This window comes from Myotis myotis, unplaced genomic scaffold (assembly GCF_014108235.1).
Source record: "Myotis myotis isolate mMyoMyo1 unplaced genomic scaffold, mMyoMyo1.p scaffold_m19_p_1, whole genome shotgun sequence".
NCBI classification, from domain to species: Eukaryota; Metazoa; Chordata; class Mammalia; order Chiroptera; family Vespertilionidae; genus Myotis; species Myotis myotis.
Genome location: NW_023416313.1, coordinates 86232454 through 86258546, shown reverse-complemented (window position 1 = coordinate 86258546; position 26093 = coordinate 86232454). Strand labels below are relative to the sequence as shown.

The following is a 26093-nucleotide window of genomic DNA, read 5'->3' as shown; positions in this document are numbered from 1 at the left end:
CCCCCAGGCCTGGGGCGGAAACTCCCTCTCCCAGCTCAGGGTGGAGCTGCGGGTGGAGGCCCAGTCTCCTCAGGGGCCTATGGTCCCCGCAGGATGTATACACTCCATCTACAAACGGGTGGCCTAAGGAGGCCCAGCAGCCAATCAGAGCGCAAGCACGCGCAGCCAGCATCTTTGTTTTCCCGAGCTGCCACAGCCAAGCCGGGCCCAAAGGAGGGGCGCTACGGCCATGAGAGACCAAGCTCGCAGACTGCGCGCCCCCCCTCGTCCGCAGACGTCTCCTGCAGGGAGGCGGGGCGTCCCCTTTAGGAGGCGGGAGAGAGCCAGGGGCCGGCCAATCCCGGCGCCCTCCGCCGCTCCGCCCTCCCGGCTCTGGTTAAGGCCGCGGCTCCCAGCGGGCAGCGGCGAGGAGCGCGCTCTCCTTGGGGCTGCGGGGAGGACGCCAAGGCCGCCCTGCACTGGCCATGGCCGCCGCCGCGCCGCCACCGCCCCCCGAGGGCTCGCCCTGGCCCCTGAGTCTCCTGCCCGCGCCCCTGGGGCTGCTGAGGCTGGACCCCACCGGCGGCGCGCTGTTGCTGCTCGGCCTGGCCGCGCTGCTCGGGTGGAGCTGGGTGAGGCGGTGCCGGCCACCGGGCATCCCTCCCGGGCCCACGCCCTGGCCGGTGGTGGGCAACTTCGGCTTCGTGCTGCTGCCGCCCTTCCTCCGCGGGAGGAGCTGGGTCAAGTTCGGGAAGCGTATCCCAGACCTAGACCCCTCCACGCCGGCCGCGCAGGTGCTGCTGACCAATCTGGCCCGAGTCTATGGCAACATCTATAGCTTCTTCGTGGGCCCCTACCTGGTGGTCGTCCTCAATGACTTCCACAGCGTGCGCGAGGCGCTGGTGCAGCAGGCCGAGGCCTTCAGCGACCGTCCACGGATGCCGCTGGTCTCCCGAGTGACCAAGGAGAAGGGTGAGCTGGGCCCGGGAGCCTCAGGTGTCCGGGGACTTGTGAAGCCAGGAGGCTGCGGACCTGTGCCCCCGCCAGCCGCACGCACCCCGCCGCGGCACTCCTGCATCCCAGTCGCGGGCGGGGTAGGGGGCGGCAGTGCCTCCCTTTTCCGTAGCCTTTAAGATGCCACTCAACTGTAGCTGATGGATTACTCGTTCATATTTCAAGATCAGGAGGAAGGGTAATGGGAGGGACGGGGATGGCAACAAAGTGTGAAGCCTGGCCGCATCTCTCCAGGGGAATTCTCTCCTTCCCAGAACCAAGCCTCACTCTTCAGGCCCTGTCCTGGGGGAAAAACTTGGATCCTTTTCACCTTCTGAGTTTTGTGTGCAGGAGTTTAAGAATAGAAAGTTCAGAAAAACACTTTAGGAGCCTATTGGCAAACTTAATACACTGAGTTTGTAGGCACTGTGATTCCTGCCTATTGGAGTCTAACTTGGGCAATTTTTCCAGGGTAGGAAATGAAACACATTGTTTCAATAAAATATCACATTTACTTTTCCTCTAGCTCCACCCATCCACCTATTTATTTATTTCCCTGATTATTTATTGCCCTTCATCAGTCTTCCCCTCCCTTTGTCCTATTGGCTAACACAGGTCCCAGACTTTTTTTTCTGAGTCACTCCTTTATAGATATTAAATGTTTCCTCAGAAGAGGCTTTTTTTCCTCACTGCTTCTCCAAAAATAAAGCTCCCTTTTTAGAACAATTTCATTGTACAAGTATTTTTCCTTTACTGCACTTACCAAAACTGAGGCTATATAATTTTGTGACCTGGGGCCAGGCTGTGGGTCTCACCACTAAACTGACCTCCAGGAGGACAGGGTAAGTCCTATGTGCCTGGCACACAGTAAATGCTCAGTAAGTATTTATTAAGGAAGTGAACTGCTACTTACTGTCTCTGGAATGTGGCATAAAGAGACACAGGTATTTTAGAATCTGAGGAAGCCAGACTTTTGCATCAGGATTCTAAATGCATAGTAGTAATCCTATCTAATAAAAGGCTAATATGCAAATAGACCAAACAGCCGAACAACCGGTCAGTATGATGTGCACTGACCACCAGGGGCAGATGCTCAGCACAGAGCTGGGCTCACGGCTGGCGAGCACAGCAGCCGGGGTGGGAGCCTCTCCTGCCTCCAGGCAGTGCTAAGGATGTCCAGGAGCAGGCCTAAGCCATCAGTCGGACATCCCCCGAGGGCTCCTGGACTGCGAGAGGGCGCAGGCTGGGCTGAGAGACCCCTTCTCCGCCGCCCCCGCCCCCCGGTACATTAATTTCGTGCACCAGGCCTCTAGTGGTGATCATAATATTCTAAATGTCTCATTGAAAAACTGAAGTCACAATTCCTACCTCACCCTCTCCATGCCTTCACACAGGCTACTGCTTCTACCTGGAATTCTCTTCCAATCTCATAGCTGCCTGCTTTTAGTTTTTTTAGATTGTGATGAAATACACATTATATAAAATTTGCCAACTCAGTAATTTTAAATCTTACAGTTCGCTGCGCCAACTAGCGGTGGGGTATCTGAGGCTGGCTCGTAACCCAAATTTTTTTGAGCTTGCAACTCAAAGCAAAAAATCGGCTGAGAGACGGCTTGTATCTCAAAAAAACTCGTTAGTCGGGACACTCGTAAGTCAAGGCCCACTCTACTCTTACATGTATGGAGCAATATGTCCATGAATTTTTTGTACCCTGCCTTTGTCACTCTTTAGCTGCGTGAACTTAGACAAGTAGAAAATAGGCAAATACCAAAATTTCATTGAAAGAACATTGAATGAATTTTGTACCATCCATGTAATGGCCTTACTGGAAGATATCCAAGAAAGTAAGTAAAATAAGAACAATGGATAATCATTTTATTTTTTTACTTTTTAAATAACACATTGTTTAGCATGCCACTGTGTAACTAGCGGCCTTAAAACTTATTTCAAACAAGTCCTAAAGTGCTGTGGTGGCTGGGCTCAGCTTGTGCTTTCGTTCCACAGCCATCTGGGGCTTTCCTCTGCGGGGCCGTTGGCGCTGGTGTCACCCAGGAGCTCAGCTGGGGCTGTTGTGAAGCACGTTGGTCCTTTTAATGTGGCCTTTTCATATGGGTTGGGATTCTCGCAGCTGGGTTTCAAGTGGATGAAAGCAGATATTAAAAGTCACTTCTGCAGTCTATAGGTTAAAAGCTCTTCCAGATGCAGGTAGAGGGGAGAGAGATTCCACTGTCCATGAGAAGAGTGGACAGGAGATAAGAGTTTGTGGCCATCTTTAATTCACAAGCACCTGTCATTGCTGATTATATATTTACTAGAGGCCCGGTGCACAAAATTTGTGCACTCTGGGGGGGGAGGGGTGCGTCCCTCAGACTGGCCTGCGCCCATTCACAGTCCAGTACCCCTTGGGGATATCCACCTGTTGACTTAGGCCCACTCCCTGGGGGATCAGGCTTAAGCTTGCAGTCAGACATCCTTCTGGCAGCCAGGGAGCCCTCGGGGGATGTCCGACTAAAGGCTTAGGCCCCCAAGGGTCGGGCCTAAACTGTTAGTTGGACATTCTTAGTGCTGCCACGGAGGTGGGAGAAGCTCCTGCCACCATCACTGCACTGGCCAGCCATGAGCCAGCTTCTGGCTGAGTGGCACTACTCCTCGGTCTGACCTAAACCCTAGAGAGACCTAAACTCCAGAGATTAGTACTTCATTTTACAACTTTTTCTCAGTTTATAGGCAGCAGCAAACTCAGACCACACAGTCGGTGTGCAAGAAATGTTGCTTTCTTTATTGTTTAGTAACCAAACCTGGCTGCACATGCTGTGAGCAGGCGGCTTCAGAGGCTGCACACGGGCGCGGGCAGGCTGTTTCTGTGGCTGCACATGGGCGCGGGCAGGTGGCTTCTGGGGGGCCTGGGGTTGCCGCCTGGCCTGCTCCCGGGCCCTCCCGCCCTCCGATCACCATGGCGATCTCGGGCCGCAGGCCAGCCGCCAGCCCCTGGAGTTTGGGGTTGCCCCCTGGCCTGCGACCTGGCCTTCCCGCCCTCTAATAGCCGGGCACAGGCCCTCCCGCCCTCCGATCGCCATGGTGATCGCTGGGCGCAGGCCAGACGGCAACCCTGGCCCCCGTGGGGTCTGGGGTTTCGGCCTGGCCTGTGCCTGGCCCTCTGCCCTCCGATCGCAGGGGCAGGCCCTCCCGCCCTCCAATCGCCATGGCAGTTGCTCCACGCAGGCCACCCGGCAACCCCAACAAGCTTTCCGATGGTGATCACCGGCTGAAGGCAGCCTTTGCCCACCCCCCAGCTCTTGCCTGCCGCCTGGGTTGCCGATCACCATTCTTCAGTCCTTCCCCTTTCGCCTCCCAGCATTGCGGCTACATATGCAAATTAACCACCATCTTGGCTGGTGATTAATTTGCATATCGCCCTGATTAGCCAATGAGAAGGGTAGCGGACGTACGGCTAATTACCATGTTTCTCTTTTATTAGATAGGATAGAAAATCCTTACTGTACACAAGAAATGGTTGATAGTGTTTGCCTTTATATAAGGGAATAGAGTTTGGGGGGAACTTGCCTCTTTGCTTGTGTTCTTTGAATTTTACTATGTATCACCTATTGAAAAACTCCCCTTTTAAGCCTTCTTTCATCAGTGGCACTGCAAAAACCACCATTGTTTAACAGTTTTTCATTTTTAAATAGCTTAAAGTATAGAAATGAGCTGGTGCAGGATGTCAAATCTGTTAAAAAACAACAACAAAAAACACCACAAACCTAGATGGTGGACTGCCTAGAGCAGTGATGGCGAACCTTTTGAGCTCGGCATGTCAGCATTTTGAAAAACCCTAACTTAACTCTGGTGCCGTGTCACATATAGCAATTTTTTGATATTTGCAACCATAGTAAAACAAAGACTTATATTTTTGATATTTATTTTATATATTTAAATGCCATTTAACAAAGAAAAATCAACCAAAAAAATGAGTTCGTGTGTCACCTCTGACATGCGTGTCATAGGTTCGCCATCACTGGCCTAGAGATTCTGAGACCGCAGTAAAATGCTCAAAATCTCTGGGTTTGGATTTAGAAGTGGGTTCAAATCCTGCCTTTGTCACTCTTTAGCTGCATGAACTTAGGCAAGCTTCTTAAATTTTTATGTAAACCAGGAATAATGGTATTTCACCCTCAAAATTGTAATTATAATGCCACTTCCTGATTGTGTGGTGTCAAAATATATGCCCTCAATCATTATGTCTCCTCTGCTCAAAACTGCAGAAGGTCTTTATTATCAGCTCAAATTCAGACTATCTTGGTGATTAGTCTTATAGCTGTACCAAACTGGTCACAGGTCATCCAGAGTCTCAGCAGACATTCTTGTTTCATAGCCTCATTCTTTACCATCCCTGGAGCATACCACACCCACTCCCAAGTAACCAAATGTGAATGGAGTGCTTGGTGCATCTGCGCGCACAGCCAGGCCCACCGTGCGGCCAAACCCCTTGTTCAGTCTCCTTCATCAGACCAGGATCCTCGCCTAGTGATTTCTCTTAACCGTCTTTGTTTCCCCACCCTTGTACAGTATCTTTCATGAAATGGGCATTTGATGACTGAAATTGTGTTTCCCATGTGTCTTTTTGCTGATGAGCCACTAAGCAGACACTCAATAAATAATTACTCAGTTGAAAAAATATATATTTGTTCACGTCCCTGCTTTTAATTCTTTAGGTATATACCCAAAAGTGGAATTGCCTGATCATAGTTTAAATCTGTTTAATTTTTTGAGTAGGTGCTATAATGGCTTTCCGTAGTGGTTGCACCATTTTATATTCCCATCAGCAATGACAGATTCAATTTCTCCACATCCTCAAAACACTTGTTATTTTGTTTTTCCATACCTGCTGAAATGTCACCTCTTTGAGAAACTGGTCCCTGAGATACTTCTCTACTGCCAGGTAGAGGTGCTCTATTCTTTCCTCCATGATGGTATGTATCACTTTCATTCTAACCCCTACCCCACCCCCTACCAGTCACTTGACCTCTTGTCAGTTCCTACTGCATATGTGTGTTCTACATCCACCCACTGCTTTCCATCTTCATTGTTAGCATCCTCATCCAAACTGCCATCATTTCTTCCCTGATACTCAGAAGCCTCATAACTAGCCTGCTTGCTTCTGCATCACTCTTTTATCTCTATATCAGCCAAAGGGATTTCTTGTTAAAAATCATGTATTTAACCATGTCACTTCCCAGCTGAAACCAATTGCCTCCAGCTCCATACTTGACCCACTGTTCCCTGAAGAATCTGGCCCCTGCCTGCCTTTCTGATTTTATCTCCTCCCACTCTCCTTTTATTTGTATATTTCAACCTGCTCTAAGCACACCAAGCTGATTCCTGCCAAGGTTGGGACTGCCTCAGGCCACTGGGTTTGTCTTGGGCCCAGAATAACTTTGCACTTGACTGACTCCTTGTCATCTCTCAGACCAAATGTTGCCTTTTAGTCCTATTTTAGACACTATCCAGTGCCACAACTTATTTTATCACATGCTTACTTCATTTGATAAACACTTGGAAAGTATTTAGCCTATCACCAAGTCTATCTACTACTGGAATGTGAGCTCTGTGAGGGCAAAGATTTTGTTCATCTTCATAACCAGTGTCCCCACTAATTGGCACAGAGGAAGTAATCAAGAAATGAATGCATGCATACAAGCATTTGTTGATGCACTTACCACATCATAGTTTTTGTGTTGCATGTCTGTCTTTTCCTCTAGATTTTTAAAGGTAGGAATTAGATTTTCTTCTTTGAGGTCCTTTTTGGTGGCTATACAGTTTGGTCAAGAATTTATAATGAGTCAGTTTCTAAGTAGTTGGACCACAGATTTTATGAGATCCCTCTTTACTTAAGAAGCACTGCGAGCCTCGGGAAACTTGGTGCTTCAGCCTCTCAACTAAAGCACCCACTCCTCTAAGACAGGGTGGGGAACATCCAGCCAGAGGGCTGTGCAAGGCCCCGGAAATCATTTGTTCTGATCCTGCCCAGGCATTAGGGGTGAGTTAGTTAAAGGTTTGACCAAATGTAGCAGGCTAATTTTTAAGTTGATAATTTTATATGGCCTGTGAATGATGTTATAAATATCCAAATGGCCCTGGGCAGAAAAAAGCTTCCCCACCCCTGCGCTAAGAGACAGGATGTGTTAGGCAATGCTGCTCTTATTCTGGTGGATGTGGAAGAATTGAGAAAAATTTCTGTAGCTGGTGAAGGTGATTGACTATAAAAAGTAGAGGAAGAACCATATGTTGCAAAGAAAATGCTTGTGGACTTAACTTGGAATAGAGAACAGATCATCTGGATAGGAAAATTTAGACAGTTGAGGTTTTTTTTATTGGAACTTTTTCAAGAGTGTAGAATTAAAGGAGAGAATGTCAGTTTATTTCAAGATGCTTATCAAAGAATGAAAGAGCAGATGAGTTCTGAGTAGACCTCACAGGTCAGGAAATGGACAGCATGACCCACATGAAAAAGCGAGGCCACTGAAGCTAAAAGGCTGAGCGGCTCAGCTGAGCAGACTTAAGGAGCGGCCACGCTAACTTTGGCTAAAGGTTTCCAATGGCAAAACTGTGATATGTGAAACTGTTCAGATACAACATGTGCAGACTTTTAGGGGAGAGAAATGATATTATTAATTAGGGGCCAATAACATTATTAAATATTTATCACAAGATATTTAAAAATACTTTTGCTGCTAAAGACTAGCAGACAGGGAATGTTTCATAAACTGTGATATGCATAGAGAGGCTGGAAATAGTTAACACATTGCCAAAACAATCTAGAATGTGGGAAGGTTTCTTATTATATTTGAGTTTTTCAAAATATCATACTTAGATTGGTGCTCTTTTTAAGCCCATAAGCTAGACAGGCCATTAGATGTACCACATCAGCTATACCCATCACACTCATTAATTCATATGATTTTTTTCCTGAGCAGGAATAGAAAATAAAATTACAAACTCAGAAGCAAGGCTACCAAAGAAGTGATTTACTCTAAGTGTGGCCCATTTCTTCTAAAAGGTTTTTGCACTCTATTTTTAATATAAATTATTTCAAATGGAAGATTCAGAGAACAATATATACTCATTTATCTACCACTCAGATTTGCTTCAGATTCATAAACAGTACATAACTTTATTTGGTATGTATTTTTAAAACTTATGTATCATATATTTACAGTATTTTACTTCTAGCTTTTGTTATTTACTTATTTCCCTGTTGATAGAAATTAGATCATTTCTAATTTTGAGACACTGTTAGAGACTTGGAGCAAGAATCTAGGCCCGTGGTCGGCAAACTGCGGCTCGCGAGCCACATGCAGCTCTTTGGCCCCTTGAGTGTGGCTCTTCCACAAAATAACACGTGTGGGTGCGCACGTACAGTGCGATTGAAACTTCGTGGCCCATGCGCAGAAGTCGGTTTTCGGCCTGGGCGAGTCTATTTTGAAGAAGAACTGTTGATATTTGGCTCTGTTGACTAATGATTTTGCCGACAACGATTGAAATTTCTTTTGAGAGCCAAATTTTTTAAACTTAAACTATATAGGTAGGTACATTGTTATTAACTTAATTAGGGTACTCCTAAGGCTTAGGAAGAGCCACACTCAAGGGGCCAAAAAGCCGCATGTGGCTCGCGAGCCGCAGTTTGCCGACCACGGGTCTAGGCAAATGCCAAAGCCATACAAATGGAAGGCGAAGAAAATTATGAAGAAGTTTAAAAGTACAGGATAGATTGTCAGTATTAACTACCATGAAGGGAAAGAAGATGCAAAATGAAGTTAAGAACTGAAGATAGAAATGAAAGTTCATCTGGGGAATTTGAAAATGAGTGAGAAAAATAAGATAACTTGAATCTTATCGGAAATGCAGTAGAATAGTTATTATAATAGTTACGTAAGAGAGCATGAATTCCTACTAAGAGGAACACTTCTATGACCCTGTGGACTTCTATAATCAGTGGACAATAAAAGTGGATAAAAAAGCTGTGGGACATTTACACAATGGAATACTTCTCAGCTGTAAAAAAGGAAATCTGATCCTTATGCCAGCATGGATGGACCTGGAGAGCATTATGCTAAGTGAAATAAGTCAGTTAAGGACAAGTACCATATGATTTCACTCATATATGGAATCAAATGAACAAAATGAACTAACAAGCAAAGTAGTGACAGACTCATAGACAGAGAGCAGGCTGACACCTGTTGGGAGCGGGGCTGGATAGGAAGGTCGTGGAGGGATTGAGCAAAAAGGAAAAAGGAGAAAGTACTCATGGACATGGACAATTAGTATGGTGATTGCTGCAGGGAGGTGGAGGAGGTTTAGAGGGGTACTAGTAAATGATGATGGACGGAAACTTAACTTGGGTGGTGAACACACAATAGAAGCTGTGTTGTGGAATTGTGCACCTGAAGTCTGTATAATTTTGTCAGTGTCACCCCAATAGATTCAATAAAAGGGGAAAAATTTAAAAAATATGTCCTCCTGCGAAGTTCTTAAGTGTGGTACAGTATTCCTTTGTGAAGATGTTTTATAGTCAGTTTAGCCTTTATTTGGTTTGAGGTGGATTTTTGTTTCAACTATAGAATCTATTCCTTTGACAAGAGCACCCCCTTTGTCTGAGGAACTCTGTCCCTTCCATTCTTTTGTAGACATTAACTTTGGCTGGGCCAAATGATGCCATATCTTTATAAGAACTCTCTTCCCTGGTCACAATGACTAGTTGAGGGGTAGACCCCTGATCAAAGATGGACTGATCAGAATATCTCACTTCTTTGTAACACTGGCTACTTTGTGAGCTGGGCACAGAACTCAAGAATTCATAACTAGAGATCTATCCTCACATGGTTTGGGTGTAAGAATTTATACTTGTGGCATAGTTTGGAAACCTCAAGCCACAAAATGAATGTAAGGTGTCCCAAATTGCTTATCACTATGACATACTTGATTGAAGCATTTAAATCCTTTCCCAGCATTTTTGAGGTTGGAGCTGGAGAATAGAGGGCTTTTCTCTCTGGTGGTAAAAATGGGAGAATAGACATCTTAAGATAGCTAATATTCTTGTAAAAGCTGGTCTGCAGTAGGAAAGAAGTCAGTCAGACAGAAGGAAGTGAAAACTGGGTGCAGTAAGAAAAAGTGCTGTGACATTTAGTGTTTCATGAGGTGGTGACACTCGGCCCTTCCTATTTTTTGGTTCCACATCCTAATTGACCTTTTTGCCAAACTAGCTTGAGGGTATGTTTTTTTGTCATTCCCAACCAATAGATTCATGACCACTATTGCTTTTCGTGGCTAATAATGGAGATGATAGGATATGCCAGAATCTCTTCCAAATACTTCTAAGACCCTAAGTTATTCTGGCTCCACATCATGGGTATTTTGTAAAGTTGGAACCCCAAGGCCATTAATTCTGTCAATGTCTCTCATCTCTGGCATTTTTTGGGCACTGTCACTTTGGTCACTTCTGTCTTGCGCCTCATTCCTGTTAGCTCACCATCAAAAACTCTTCTTGAAACACTTCTTTGACACTGCTAAGTTATTTATTTTTCTAAGAGGTGCCTTCATGCACATCCTTATTAACACATGAAATATCAGCTCAGATGAGCTTTCTTCTGAGAAGCACTGCCTTCTCTTAGCTGATATGGTGTTCCATCCTCTGTCTACATTACAACCTCGATATACCTAAAATAGACAACATTCAGTACAAGATGCAACTTCAATACAACCCAACATGTAACAGTGTATTAGGATTGTTGGTTTACCCAGTTCCTCACAGGACTGTAAGCATCTTGAGAACAGGGACTGTATCTTCTAAATCTTTGTTCTCTTAGTAGCAAGCATGCGGGGCCTCATTTATTCAGGAGATTCTAAGTAAATACTGGGAAAACTGATAGAAAAGGGGTATTTTGCTGGATAAAGTATTTCTGAAATACAGGTGTGTAATTTAAAAGATGGTGAGTACAGACTGAGGACCTAACAAAGGAAGAATAAAATTCCTTGAGTAAGAGAACAAAGCAGACATCTCATATGTAATATCTTAAATGATGAGATGGTAGTTAGAATTAGTATCAAATCCTGAAGTGGAGTGAGACCATATTTTTGCAAGAAAAGGAAAGGAGGCTCAACAATACTTAGTAAATGCTGACTGCAGCAAAAGACTTGGCCCTGGTTAAAGACAGGAAGAGTGACTAAGCTGGGTTTGTCTAGGAAGTAGTTTATGGAACTTTACTAAACAAAGGTAGAGTTCTGTTTTGGGGAATAATTGAAACATTTCCATTCCTCTTGGTCTTGACAAATTCAAAGTAAAAGAAAAGATTATAGTAAGAAAATGCCTGAAAAAGGGAAAGCTGATGTATTTTTGACAAAAATATACCTTGTCAGACTTAATTATTAAGAATAAGGAAGGCAGAGGACCAACATGGGGGCATGTAGGACCTGAGAGAGGGTGAGAGTGTGTGTGAGAGCATGTGAGAGATGGTGTGGGTATGAGTGTGGAGGGAGAGATGGTGTGGGTGTGAGTGTGGAGGGAGAGATGGTGTGGGTGTGAGTGTGGAGGGAGAGATGGTGTGGGTGTGAGTGTGGAGGGAGAGATGGTGTGGTTGTGTGTGTGGAGGGAGAGATGGTGTGGGTGTGAGTGTGGAGGGAGAGATGGTGTGGGTGTGAGTGTGGAGGGAGAGATGGTGTGGGTGTGAGTGTGGAGGGAGAGATGGTGTGGGTGTGAGTGTGGAGGGAGAGATGGTGTGGGTGTGAGTGTGGAGGGAGAGATGGTGTGGGTGTGAGTGTGGAGGGAGAGATGGTGTGGGTGTGAGTGTGGAGGGAGAGATGGTGTGGGTGTGAGTGTGGAGGGAGAGATGGTGTGGGTGTGAGTGTGGAGGGCATCTTTCAGTGAGTGCAGGACCTCCGGGCGGTTCGGGTGCTCCTGGTGGAGGAGCTGAGAGGCCTCATGCAGATTGGTCAGGCGCTTTTCTCCCATTGAGAGTGGAGTGCTTGACATTTTGGAGGATCCTCGGGGTTCTCCTTGGAAGGAGGCTGTGGGGAACAGCCGAGGCCCAGCACCCTGATGCCAGTCAGGCATGCAGGGCCCCAGTGCTGAGACCGGACATCCCCAGCACGGGCCTGATGCCATGACCTGGCGAGCCTGAACCAGTGCCCTGGACAACCGCCCTGCCACGTTGACAGGGCATGCAATGCTGGCTGGGTTTAACAAGATATAATAATTTTAAATTTGAATGTTCCTAGAAATATTGTCTAAATTTGAATGTTCCTAGAAACGTATTTCTAGGGACATTCAAATATATAATTTATTTATATATTAGGTATATATATACCTAATAACTTATACACAGAGCTATAGATATAAATAATTATTTACTAGCTATGATATATGTAATAAAAATTATAGAACAGCAAAAAGAAATTGACAAACACACCATTATAGCAGGATATCTTAACATACATATTTGAATAGTTGATAAATCAGGTAGATAAAAATTTGGTAAGTATACAGAAGATTTGATTTCTGCAGTTATCAAGCCTTCTCTTTCGGACATATAGAGAACCCTATCCCCAACAATAACTTGAACACAAATTCCTCTTAACTACCTGGAAGTTTTATTAAAATTGATCACATACCAGGCTAAAAAGCAAGCTCATCATTGTCAAAAATCAGTATGAGACAAACTGAGCTAGGTGGTAAAAGAGAATAATAGAAAAAAATTTAAACTTAAACTGTAATGAAAATTTATGCCATGCATACAGTTCTTACGAACTACAGCTAATGTGGTACCCAGAGGCCAATTGCAGATCCTTAACTCATTTTTTAGGATAAAGGTCTGAAATGTAATGAGTTAGAAGACCAACTTTTTACATCCAAAAAAGAACAAAAGAATAAACTCAAAGAAAAAAAGAGAAACATGTCAAATTTTAAATAAATTCTTTCAAAGAGGGAGAACACACTCTGGGTCATTTTAGGAGGCCAGTATATCCATACAAGTACATTATAAAAAATAAAATTTATAGGTATAATCATTTATGAAAATGAATTAAAAAAATTAGAAAACCAAGTCCAACTTGTATACATATATGTATAACCTATGGACACAGACAATAGGGTGCTGAAGGCTGGGCTGTGTGTGTGTGGGGGGGGGAGCTGGAGGGGGTCAATGGAAAAAAGGGACATATGTAATTCAACAATAAAGAATTATTTTTTAGAAAAATTAAGAAAACCAAGTCCAACAATGTTTTGAAAAAGCATAAAACATCATAACTGAAGTTGGATTTATTCTTGGACTGCAAGCAAGTCCAATGATCAAAAAGACAGTCAAACCTCAGAGGGAAGGTAGGGGAGGGTGGGGGTAAGGGGAAGAGATCAACCAAAGGACTTGTATGCATGCATACAAGCCTAACCAATGGACACAGATAACAGGGGGGTGAGGGCATGAGTGGGGGGAGTGTGTGGGGGGGCAATAGGGGGATAAGGACACATATGTCATACCTTAATCAATAAAGAATAAAAAGTCAATGTTCAAATTAATCTATAAATCAAATCCAATCAAAGTCCCAAAGGCACTTAAAAAAAAAAAAAAAAAACTTGACCAGATGATTAAAGTTTTATGAAAGAGTAAAGAGTCAAGGATAATGAAAAACAATTTTCAAAAATAACAAGGTGGTGGCAGGAGAGAGGGGAACTTCTCCCCATTAGATATTAGGTTAATTATAAAATTTCTATATACCTTATTATAAAATAACAGTCGTTATTTTTACTGTGCTACATCCCAGTTCCTGGCACATAGTAGGCATTCAGAAATATCTGTTAAGTGAATGAAGCATGCCTTTGAAGGTAGCAGAAATAAAGTAGATTAAAAGTGGGAAACGGAGAAACCAAGATGGTGGCATAGGTAAACACCAGAGATTGCTGCCTCGCACAACCACTTCAAAAATACAACTAAAAGACGGAACGGACATCATCCAGAACCACAGGAAGGCTGGCTGAGTGGAAATTCTACAACTAGAAGGAAAGAGAAAAGCATACCGAGACTCAGAGGAGGTGTGGTGTGGAAGTAAAATACAAAGGTGCGGAGGTGCATGTGGAGAGTGCTGGCGGCTGAGGACACAATTGTCTTTTTCAATCGGGAGGGAGTCTCAGGCTCTGAGCTCCAGTTCCGGGCAAGTCTCTGGGGACCCAGACTCATGTGGGAGAGGCGGGACTGTCTGGCATCGGTCGGAACTCAAGGGCAGCTTTCTCTCAGAGGCGCTCACAGCGATTGCCAGGGCCTTTGAGGGCAGGACTGAGAGCAGGCATACCGATCATTCCGCCCGCCCTGTTGATCCCCTGGGACCCCGCCCCGCCCAAGCCATGCATGGAGGCTTTTGCATATGAAAGGCCCGGCCCTTTGTAATCTGAAAATTACTTAACTGCAGCTGGCCCAAGGCCCCAGGGCAACTTGCATTGCTTTACAGCTGGCTTCTGCTGGGTAGCCTCAGGCAGAGGCTAGATTAGCACCTCCTTAGATCAAGAGCCAGTGTACCTAGTGGTCAGAGTGGGACCATCCAATTACAACTCCTCAGTTCCACAAGGGACACACTCAGGGGGCAGACTCAGTGAGCACCAAAGCCCCACTGAAGCAGGTCTTGCCCCATAAGGGTGTCTTCAGCACAGAAGTTCTCCCACCATAGACACAGCTGATTCTCACAGCCAGTTGGCCTGGAGGTCAATTCCTCTGAGTGTTACCTACAACAATCAAGGCTTAACTACAACAAGACTGTGCACAAAGCCCACAAGGGGGTGCACCAAGAGTGTCTACCTCAGGTAATTGGGGAGGCTGAGCCACTGGGCCCTATAGGACACTTAGCACAGAAAGCCACTCTATCGACACAGCGAAGCATAAAAAATGCCGAGACAAAGAAACAGGACACCAATGACAGAAATGGAGGAAAGCAAACTACTGGATATAGAGTTCAAAACCACACTTTTAAGGTTTTTCAAGAATTTTCTAGAAACCGCCAATAAACTTAATGAGACCCTCAAGAAATCTAGTGAGACCCTCAATGTTGTGATAAAGGACCAACTAGAAATTAAGCATACACTGACTGAAATAAAGAATATTATACAGACTCCCAACAGCAGACCAGAGGATTGCAAGAATCAAGTCAAAGATTTGAAATATGAAGAAGCAAAAAACACCCAACCGGAAAAGCAAAATGAAAAAAGAATCCAAAAATACGAACATAGTGTAAGGAGCCTCTGGGACAGCTTCAAGGGTACCAACATCCGAATTATAGGGGTGCCAGAAGAAGAAAGAGAGCAAGATATTGAAAACCTATTTGAAGAAATAATGACAGAAAACTTCCCCTACCTGGTGAAAGAAATAGACTTACAAGTCCTGGAAGCGCATAGAACCCCAAACAAAAGGAATCCAAAGAGGACCACACCAAGACACATCATAATTAAAATGCCAAGAGCAAAAGACAAAGAGAGAATCTTAAAAGCAGCAAGAGAAAGAAACTCAGTTACCTACAAGGGAGTACCCATATGACTGTCAGCTGATTTCTCAACAGAAACTTTGCAGGCCAGAAGGGAGTGGCAAGAAATATTCAAAGTGATGAATACCAAGAACCTACAACCAAGATTACTTTATCCAGCAAAGCTATCATTCAAAATTGAAGGTCAGATAAAGAGCTTCACAGATAAGGAAAAGCTAAAGGGGTTCATCACCATTAAACCAGTATTATATGAAATGCTGAAAGGTATCTTTTAAGAAGAGGAAGAAGAAGAAAAAGGTAAAGATACAAATTATGAACAACAAATACACATCCATCAACAAGTGAATCTAAAAATCAAGTGAATAAATAATCTGATGATCAGAATAATCTGGTGATTATAATAGAATCAGGGGCATAGAACGGGAGTGGACTGACTATTCTTGGGAGGAGGGGGAAAGGGGTGTGGGGGATGCGGGAAGAGACTGGACAAAAATCGTGCACCTATGAATGAGGACAGTGTTGGGGGGAGTGAGGGGGGAGGGTGGGAGGGGAACCGGGTGCAGGGGAGCTATGGGGGGGGGGGGAGGAAGAACTGTAATAATCTGAACAATAAAGATTTAATTTAAAAAAAAGTGGGAAAGGAAGAGAACTGGCTGAAACAAAACACACCATGGAAGGTAGGAGGATGAAAAAAGTGACAAGAAACAAGGAATATCTGAGAGCAATTCTGTTGGCTCTGGTGGTGGAAGATGTGTAACATAGGTGAAGTCAAGTAAAATATAGTTGTGGATGACCTTGAATTCAGATGTTTTTAAATTAGGGCAGTTGCCAACAACAGATATTTTAGATTACCTGCCAGTTACTTGATTCAAACTATGATGGCCAGTGTTCTAATACAGTTGTGCTATTGATTTATTCAGCTCCTATTTAATGAGCTCCTCCTTTATACCCAGCACTATACCCAAAGCTGGGATTTTAATGGTGAGCACAATCAGGTATCATCCCTGCCCTCATCTGCAGTCTACTACCATGCTAATCCTTCTGTTCAGAATGTTTAGAAAAGGGTGTATCCAGCATAAAATATTTTCAAAGCCTGGATTCACTCTTATGAAAATAAGATTTTAAAATTTACACTAACTCTAGAAATTGAAATTCACTGCTTTTCACTTTACCTGGAGTTAGAACAGGGGTGGGCAAACTTTTTGACTCGAGGGCCACAATGGGTTCTTACACTGGACCGGAGGGTCGGAACAAAAGCATGGATGGAGTGTTTGTGTGAACTAATATAAATTCAAAGTAAACATTATTACATAAAAGGGTACGGTCTTTTTTTTTTTTAGTTTTATTCATTTCAAACGGGCCGGATCCGGCCTGCAGGCCGTAGTTTGCCCACCGCTGAGTTAGGATCTATAATGATAAGCTGTATAGCAATTTTTTTCCTAATCAAATTGCATATGGTTTTTGTTATTAGAAACATATACTATCTTGATAACTACATTTTGCTAATCCTTTGTCTTGGCTGGTAATCTTTATATGTATATGAACTTTGCACAAGTGACTTGAGAAATACAGAATATATTCCTGGCATGTCCTGGTGAGTATTATCAAGTATTGCTATCTCTCAATGTCTTTTCTCGTGTGTCCTTTTGCAGGGGTTGTATTTGCACGTTATGGCCCAGTCTGGAGACAACAGAGGAAGTTCTCTCATTCAACTCTTCGTCATTTTGGCTTAGGAAAGCTTAGCTTGGAGCCCAAGATTATTGAGGAGTTCAAATATGTGAAGGAGGAAATGCAAAAACATGGAGGAGACCCCTTCGATCCTTTCCCCATTGTCCACAATGCCATCTCCAATATCATTTGCCTCATGTGCTTTGGCCGGCGCTTTGATTACACCAATAGTGAGTTTAGGAAAATGCTTAATTTTGTATCACGAGGATTAGAAGTCTGTCTGAACAGCCAGCTCCAACTGGTCAACATATGTTCCTGGCTTTATTACCTTCCCTTTGGACCATTTAAGGAATTCAGAGTAATTGAAAATGATGTTCTCAATTTCCTTAAAAGAATCATCAAAGAACATCGAGAGTCTCTGGACGTTGAGAACCCTCGGGACTACATAGACATGTACCTTCTCCACGTGGATGAAGAGAAGAAAAATAATAGCAATAGTAGTTTTAATGAAGATTACTTACTTTATATCATCAGTGATCTCTTCATTGCGGGGACTGATACCACGAGTAACTCTTTGCTTTGGTGCATTCTGTATATGTCACTGAACCCTGACATACAAGGTAATTAATAGGTGTTTCCTTTATTCATGGAAAAATTAGGTTATGTAAATTCGGATCAGCAACTTTGGTGATCCTGTGGCTCCTAGCACTAAGCGATGAAGAGGTATTAGAGGTGAAACTCCATGTTTCTAGACCATGTCATGCTTGCTTGCCCCTGCTTTAAAATCTCTACAGGTCGGATTCTGTGTGGAAACTGTGATGAAGATAGAACTTCAGAGAGGAATAACAATTTAGAGCTGATGGGAATCATAATGATCATCCAAACCCATTCATCTTGTTTTTAAAATGGAGAACAGAGGCCCAGAGAAGTTATGTGACTTTCACAGGCTCACACAGCTAGTTCCACTACATCAATAGCAACAGGCAGTGAATGCCAGGGGCAGTTCATAGTGGAAGAACACAGGGGAAGAGAGTGTATTAGTTTTCTGTTGTTCCTTTAACAAATAACTATATACTTAGCAACTTAAAACAACACGAGTTTGTTATCTTCTAGTTCTGCACATTAGAAGTCTGACACATGTCTCACTGGGCTAAAATCAAGAGACTGACAGGGCTGCATTCCTTCTTGGAGGCTCTAGTGGAGAATCCATTTCTAGGTTCCTTGGCTCATGGCCCTCTTTCTCCATCTTCAAAGCCAGAAATATTGCATCTCTCTGACCACTCATCTGTAGTCCCATTTCCTTCTGACTCCAAATTCAACTGGGAAAAGTTCTCTAATTAAAAAACCCATGTAATTAGACTGGGCATTCCCAGAAAATCCAGGATAATCTCTCCACTGCAGGATCCTTAGTTTAATCACATCTGCAGTCTCTTTTGCCAGGCGAGGCAGAATGTTCACAGGTTTCAGGGGATTAGCTTATAGACATCTTTGAGGATTTTTTGTGTTTTTTTTCTGCCTACTACAGACAGGATTGTGCCTATCTGTATTAGTTAATCTATTGCTGAGTAATACATTATCCCAAAATTTAGCATCTTAAAATAATATCTCACAAAGTTTCTGAGGATCAGGAATCCAGGAGTGGCTTAGCCTGGATGGTCTGGCTTAAGATTTCTCATGATGTAGTCAAATCTGGCTGGGGTTGCAGTCATCTATAAACTTGACTGGGAATGAAGGACCCACTTCCAAGATGGCTCATTCACTTGACTATTGGTTGCAGGTCTTACCACTTGGACCTTCCCCTAGGGCTGCTTGACTTGACCCTAGAGAGAGTGAATGGCCAAGACAGGAGCCACAGTGTCTTTTATAACCTAAGTTCAGAACTGACATGTCAACCCCTCCTTTACTCTGTTGGTCACTCAGACCAACTTAGTACAAGGTGGGAGGGGACTGCGTAAGAATGTGTAAACCAAGCTTTGGCCGGTGTGGCTCAGTTAGTTGGGCATTGTCCCATGCACCAAAAGGCTGCTGGTTTGATTCCAGGTCAGGGTACAAGCCCAGGTTGCGGGCTCCATCCTCAGTAGGGGATGTGCCAGAGGCAGCCAATAGATGTTTCGCTCTCACATCTATGTTTCTCTCTCTAAAAATCAATTTTTAAAAAGTGAATGTGTAAACCAAGAGGCACGGAGATCACTAGGAGCTTTGATGGGCTACCATATATTGTCACATATACCAGTAAAAGCTTAGATAGTCCAGTGTTCACATGAGAGAATGATTCAGAGTACTCCTGAATACAGAGTGCTTGCTCCTTCGCCCCTCTATCTGTTCTGATATCCTTCAGAGTCACAGAGTGTACAGGGGCTAGCTGGCTCCACTTGGAATATCTGATCAGTGCTTCACTTCACTCAGGCGGAATCAGGCCTGTACTGCTACATTGCCAGCTGTGTGTACAAGGTGATGGTAAGTGGCGTAGGAGGGAAGTCTCAACTTACTAGTGACTGGTCTTCTGGTTTATTCTCTTTTTGTATAGAAAAGGTCCACGAGGAAATTGAAAGGGCCATTGGTGCTGACCGAGTCCCTTCCTTCACTGACAAGGCCCAGATGCCCTACACAGAAGCCACCATCATGGAGGTGCAGAGGTTGACTATGGTAGTGCCGCTTTCCATTCCACATATGACCTCGGAGAAAACAGGCAAGTCTAGAACTTCCACCTTTGAATGGGAAGCCCAGCCCAGGGAAGTTGAGGTGAGGGTATGGTGACTGTCACCTACCTTGATCCTCCCAATGGCTTAGCACTGCATCATGGACAGTCAAATGTCCAGGGGATGCTTCAGCAGACAGTGGTCCAGTATTTGTTGTACTGGCATTCTACACAGCTTGTTTTGTAAATGGCTTGCTCTTCAGAGCACAGATGCCCACAATGGTCACAAACAAATTAAGCTGCCATATGCAGTGGCTGCCTGGACAGAATAAACTCTAGCATTGACAAAGGCACCCACCTCTCCGTCCTCTTCTTAGGGGTCAGAAGAGCTAGTCTAAATATGGAATTAAGGGTTTTAACACCACCTTTTTTACCGGTTATGAGTATACTTGTGTTTCCACTCACATGAAGTAATTTTAAGGTCTGAAAGCAATGTAGAATTTTAAAAGAGCACTCTGGACTGTTTTCTTAGTTATGTTTGTTTAGGCTCAGATTATAAGAGGTGGGAGATACAAGCCAATTCACTGCTCGGCACTTATTTCAGCCGTGCCTAGTTTTCCTCCTTGCTATGCGTGTCTTTTCCTCAACTCACCAGTTATGATGAGAAATACATCAAATTCTTTCCATCCACCTTTTATTATGGCAAAAGGTTTAAAAAAGACTTGTCATGGCAGAGAAGAATGTTAGAGTGAATGATGTGCAGACACCGCGTCTGATTGGCCGAGTGACTTTGGTAGTCAGCTGGAAGATAGTACCTTGTCAGAAGATAGTAATGAGTTTAACATTAGACCATCATGAAGGCAAAAGAAACGTGATAGTATCCAACAGTGAAAGAGATTCTGAAGAAGAATGGGCAGAAAAAGACATTTTACCTGGAGAATTATACAAATATTTCAGGCATAACTGTTCAATCTGAAGACCCATAAAGTATAAGTGAAGTAACCAATTTATTTTTGATAAGAATTTTTTCAATCTCATTACTTCTCAAACTAATTTATACATTAGCACATGGAAAAATACCACAAAAATATCTGCTAAAACTTCACCATAGATGGATGTTACTTATATGAATATACAGAAGTTTCTTGGTTTAATTATATTGATGGGACAAACAAAGAAGCCAGAATGAAAAGATTACTGTTCAACCGATCCTTTACTTGAATCACCCATAGTTCCAAAAACTATGTTTATAGAAAGAGGTTCGAGTAAATACTTACATTCTTTCGTCTGAATGATAATTCACAAACAACATGTAACATAGACCGTCTTCACGGATCACTTTATCTCGAAATGTAAATCTTTATATGTACCCAAACAGCAGTTATCACTCAATAAAGCAACGATTCCACGGAGAGGATGCATCAGATTCAAGACGTATTATCCGGCAAAAATAATAAAATGTGGAATTTTAGTAAGGATGCTTTGTGAAAGTGAGAGTGGCTCTATTTGCAACTTCAAGATATATATGGGTGAAGGCAAAAAATACAACAGATTATATTATCTGTCTTATGGCCTTTCCTTGGTTCTTGGCATCAAATTTACCAAGATAATTACTAAAATAGCATGTCTACAGCCGAACTATATTATTGAAGAACAAAACACTAGTTTGTGGAACAATGAGGGAGAGCCATGGGTTGCCAAAACTACTAAAAGTAGCTGGCCACACGAGCAAGTTCTGGCTCCAAATAGCTGGCCAGCAAGGTGTTAACTTGGAATTATCCTACTTCAGTTGTTACAATTCTGCAAGTGAAGCATAAATATTAAAGAGTTAGAAGAGCCCTATTGATTCTAAGGATACCTGTTTCAACCTCTCACAGTGAAATGTGTCCTTTTGATTATGCCCTTGATATACAGGGTGGGGAAAAAGTAGGTTTACAGTTGTTCATATGAAAAATAATACAACAATTAATAAACAATAACATTGGAATAAATTGTGTTTCACGAACTCCAACAGTAAACCTGGCTTTTGCCCACCCTGTATAGGCACTCAGATTCCCTCGTAACAAGGAATTCACCTCCTGGGAGACAGCTCATGATGTAGTGGGCTTAAATTAGTCATGAAACTGTTGTAGGAGGCAATCACTGATGAACGGCATTAGATCATTTAACAGTTTCTTTGGTACAAATTAAATTCACTGCGTGTGCAATATCTTTTGGGCATCACTTAAAATGCACATGGATTTTTTAGCCGATTAAGAGGCAATGCTGACTTCCCTGTATATCCCTTTACCTTAGTTACCTTTCTCATCGTATTATTGTGTGGACATAAAAGACTGTAAATATAAAGTTTTATACAAGTATTAGGAATTTCTATTCTTTGGGAAAGTTTACCTGGTATGCCCTGTGATTTCTATGTGTTTTCTTTTCATTTTAATGTTGTTATGGTTTGATCTAATGCATTAATTCAACATCAGTTGAAACAACTCTTAAGCTGGATCCTGGGGTGGTATGGAGAAAGGGATGCCAATTAGTAAGGTCTTGCCCCTGCCTGCAAGTACCTCAAGGTTTATTCTCAGCAAATTAAGAGCTCGATATGTCACTATGTATTTTTTGAGATAGCGATGTTTACAGAACTATTAGTAAAAAGCATGCTGAATGACACTGGTTTTTGTTTGTTTGTTTTAGTGCTCCAAGGGTATACTATTCCTAAAGGCACAGTGATAGTACCCAACTTGTGGGCAGTGCACAGAGATCCAGCCATTTGGGAGAAACCTGATGATTTCAACCCTAATCGATTTCTGGATGATCAAGGACAACTTATTAAAAGAGAAACATTTATTCCTTTTGGGATAGGTCAGTTAAACTTTATTTTCTTAATGGCATAATTAAAAATGAAGTAGAACCAAAAGAATATTTTATTATTTCATAGTACTGTTTTAAAAATGTTTCTTTCCGGGCAAGCTAATATAAAAGATAAATCATGTAGATAATACATCTCCGCTATGTTCATTTCAGATTTTAAAAACGAAAGGAAAGCAATTTGATTTTAAATCTTTAAATATGCCTAGGAATCTTCATCTCTGAACTGCTCTGGTGATGGTTTGAGTGCCAGGGAACTGCTGGAGTTCAGAGCAGCTTCTGACTGACTGATGGCTGGTGGGTGAGAGGAGTTCTCTATTCTCGGCAGCCGCCCCTTTAGGTTCCTAGGGAAGGAATACTCCGGAGAGTAGTAATCTGATTTATTTTCTCCCTAATCATCCAGGTAAGAGCACAGGAAAGAAACAAGTAGGTACAGAAGCAGGAGGAGACAAGAATCAGATCTGTCTCTAGTTCCTGTCTAGGATGAAGATAGATTTTTATGAGTAGGGGTTAAAATGTGAGCTTCACATATAAAAATTCTAATCAGCATTACTGTGGGAGGTCATGTGGTATATGTGGCAGTTTTATTTTAAAACTCTATATCTGTATTTAAGACAATTTAGTTATTGCATATAAATGTGTCCTTTTAGAGACAGAAAAAGGGGTGGTATTATAATGCTTAATTTTTTCCTGCTTTTATTTTAGGGAAGCGGGTGTGTATGGGAGAGCAGCTGGCAAAGATGGAACTATTCCTGACGTTTGTGAGCCTGATGCAAAGTTTCACATTCGCTTTACCTAAGGATTCCCAGAAGCCCCTTCTGACGGGGAAATACGGTCTAACTTTAGCCCCGCATCCATTTAATATAATCATTTCAAAGAGATAAAGAACATCTCTGAAAGGAGATGGTGAACAGGATGTAAATACATGTCTTTCTAAACACATTCTTCTTTCTACACTTGACAGCGGATCCAGCAATTTAGTGGATCCAGGGTAGGCTCAGGTTGGAGACTAAAAAGAGGGTAGAACATATGGAAGCTTTCATCTCGGGGCTCCTCAGCAGGATACTTCAGCCATTTTAGTAACGCTTGTCTGTGATTTAGGGAATGGGACTAGAGGACTGGATTGGGAAGCAGGAGATTTGGATTTTATTCCCAGTGGCTTCTACCAGTGAGCATTTCCTCTCATCTCAGTGCCTTAGTCATTTCATGTGGTAACAAAACTTGCCTTCTCTCTCTCAGCACTAACGAAGGTCAAATGCCCTATATCTTTCCTAGCATCACCAAAACACTGTTAAGTTCTGAAGAACAAATTTAGGACTAGAAGGTCTGAAACAAGTCTGTGCCACAGATCTTATGCCAGTTGAGGGGTGGAGTGGGGTGGGGGTTGTTCTTGTTAATCTTTTTATGATTTTAGTTTTTACTTTTTGTAGACATGGGAGGAAGTGGACCCTGGTCCAGTAATGCTGAGGAAAGGTCATAGTCTGAATTTATATGTCTACCTTCCATTTCAACTACATAAGAGTCAGACTAGCTGAAGATGTGGCTTCATGGCAGAATTCCTTCCTGCTGAGTTTACTTGCAAAGATATAGCTCTACCTTTTGACTTGAGTCCTAAATAGTGAGCTTGGGAATTCTGATACTAGGATTCCGGTTGTAGTGAATTCTTTCCTATTCTCCCTGCCACCAGGCCTAATGTATCTTATCCTTAAACACCATCAAAGACAGTAAGAAATTCTTATTTGTATTAAAATAACTAAATTGTTTCTTAATAAAGAAAGCCCCTCAAGAAGAGCAGTTCTCAAGAAAGGTAACGGTCTCTTTCAGGGGGTGTTTGGAAATGTATGGGTGTATTTTTGGTTATCACAACGATGGGGGTGCTACTGGCCTTTTGCTGCCTTAAGGCCTGGATGCCAAAGGTCTGAGCAATTCTGTACAAGAACTGTCCTGCCCAGTATGCCAGTATTGCTCCCAGTGAGAACACAGTCCAAAGAATGGTGAGCCTTTTCCTTTATTTATCCATAGTACTCCTTCCTTACATAGAAGTAATCATGATAATAATATAAACAACTCTATTTTTTAGCTTTTCCTTCTGCTGGTACCATATTCAATGCTTTACATGTAGGCATACATAATGCTTACAGATTATTAAGAGGATGCCATTTTGTAGCCGATAAAGCCAAAGCGTAGATGTTTAGGTACCTAGTGAAAAGGTTCATTTCAAATTTACCAGTCTTTGTGCCAGTCTCTCTAAACCACTTCTCTGTACTGCCACCACTTGATCCCTAGCAGTTTACCCCTCTGCATTTTCAATATGGACAAATGAAACACAGGCTAATCTTTAGGTGCCTCGAGGATTTTTTCTTAATTAAAAAAGAAAACACAACTAATAAATGAAGTGCCCAGGAACAAACTGTAAGTAGATGGAGAGGCTGTGGTATGGATTTTAGATAAGATACATGTGTGGATTAAAGTGCACCTTGAGCAGGACAGTTTGTTCCTGATCTGGAATTTTTTAGGCTTTTGAATTGCACTAGTAATTTGGGATTAACAAGTTTATTACTCCTTAATTTTATACATGCTTAATTTCAACTTTCCTAACAAAACAGTTCATAGCTTACTTGAGGGGAAAAAGTGTTTTATGTGTGAGTATGTTGAAATCAGATGTTTATTAAACTCTTAAATATAATATCTCACAGTGTAGCACTTTAAAAACAGCTTTATATGGCTAGTCACCAAAAAGGCAAGTAATGCTTTCCTTGCACATGTTGACATTTTATGATTTTATACTTTATGATTTGTTGAAATGTAAAAACTGTAGTACTTTGTTTTATAAATTTTCCTAATATCTAATTTTTAGTCTTCATCTTTAGCATAATTTTTATGCTTTTATTAAACATTTTAGTTTCGCTTTGATAGTCTCATGTGTTTTTTTTTGTTTGTTTCTTGTTTTATTTTAACTGCTAAACCAAATTCTGTTTTACCAGATGTCAAGTTAGGAAATGGAGAGGGAGTAAACCTCCAAAAAGAAAGCGATAGACACAGTATTATATAAGCATTTAGACAGTTGGGTAATACACTTACTCTCACAACTGTATCACAGCCCAAGTTTCTTATTTGCCAAGTTGAAGTCCAGCATTATTTAAGGAAAGGATGAACCTAAACAAGCTCTTGTGGCAAAGCATTTTTTTAAATTTATTTTTTAAAATTAATTTTTCAATTACAGTTGATATACAATTTTATACTAGTTTCAGATATACAACATAGTGCCTAGTCATTTATATATCTTATGATGTGATCACTCCGATAAGTCGAGTACCCGTCTGACACTACATATAGTTACAGTATTGACTCTATTCCCTAAGCTGTACTTTACATCCCTGTGACTGTTTTTATAAGTGACAATTTGTACTTCTTAAACCCTTTTACCTTTTTCACTCATCGC

The 26093-nt window shown here is 42.5% G+C and overlaps 1 protein-coding gene across 2 annotated transcripts; it reads left to right on the top strand.

Annotated features, from left to right (window-relative positions):
* Positions 1-371: 371 nt before the first annotated feature.
* Positions 372-25562, top strand: LOC118673153 (cytochrome P450 2U1). Of its 2 annotated transcripts, XR_004973321.1 has the most exons (6): positions 372-951; positions 17139-17774; positions 19682-19843; positions 22478-22645; positions 22861-23054; positions 23357-23497. XR_004973321.1 is itself a non-coding variant. In XM_036343681.1 (5 exons), exons 1-5 carry the CDS (start codon positions 465-467, stop codon positions 23533-23535), a joined length of 1632 nt encoding a protein of 543 aa, XP_036199574.1. In that variant the 5' UTR covers positions 374-464; the 3' UTR covers positions 23536-25562. The 2 variants fall into 2 exon arrangements, 1 of the variants encoding a protein (XP_036199574.1); XM_036343681.1 differs by lacking the exon at positions 22861-23054 and having other exon boundaries at positions 374-951; positions 23357-25562.
* The last annotated feature ends 531 nt before the right edge of the window (positions 25563-26093 follow it).

Bases quoted from the DNA above. Each gene is read 5' to 3' on its own strand.
- LOC118673153 (XM_036343681.1), top strand. From the start codon at position 465: ATGGCCGCCGCCGCGCCGCCACCGCCCCCCGAGGGCTCGCCCTGGCCC. The intron at 952-17,138 runs GTGAGCTGGGCC...GTCCTTTTGCAG, and splicing joins CCGAGTGACCAAGGAGAAGG to GGGTTGTATTTGCACGTTAT. The intron at 17,775-19,681 runs GTAATTAATAGG...CTTTTTGTATAG, and splicing joins ACTGAACCCTGACATACAAG to AAAAGGTCCACGAGGAAATT.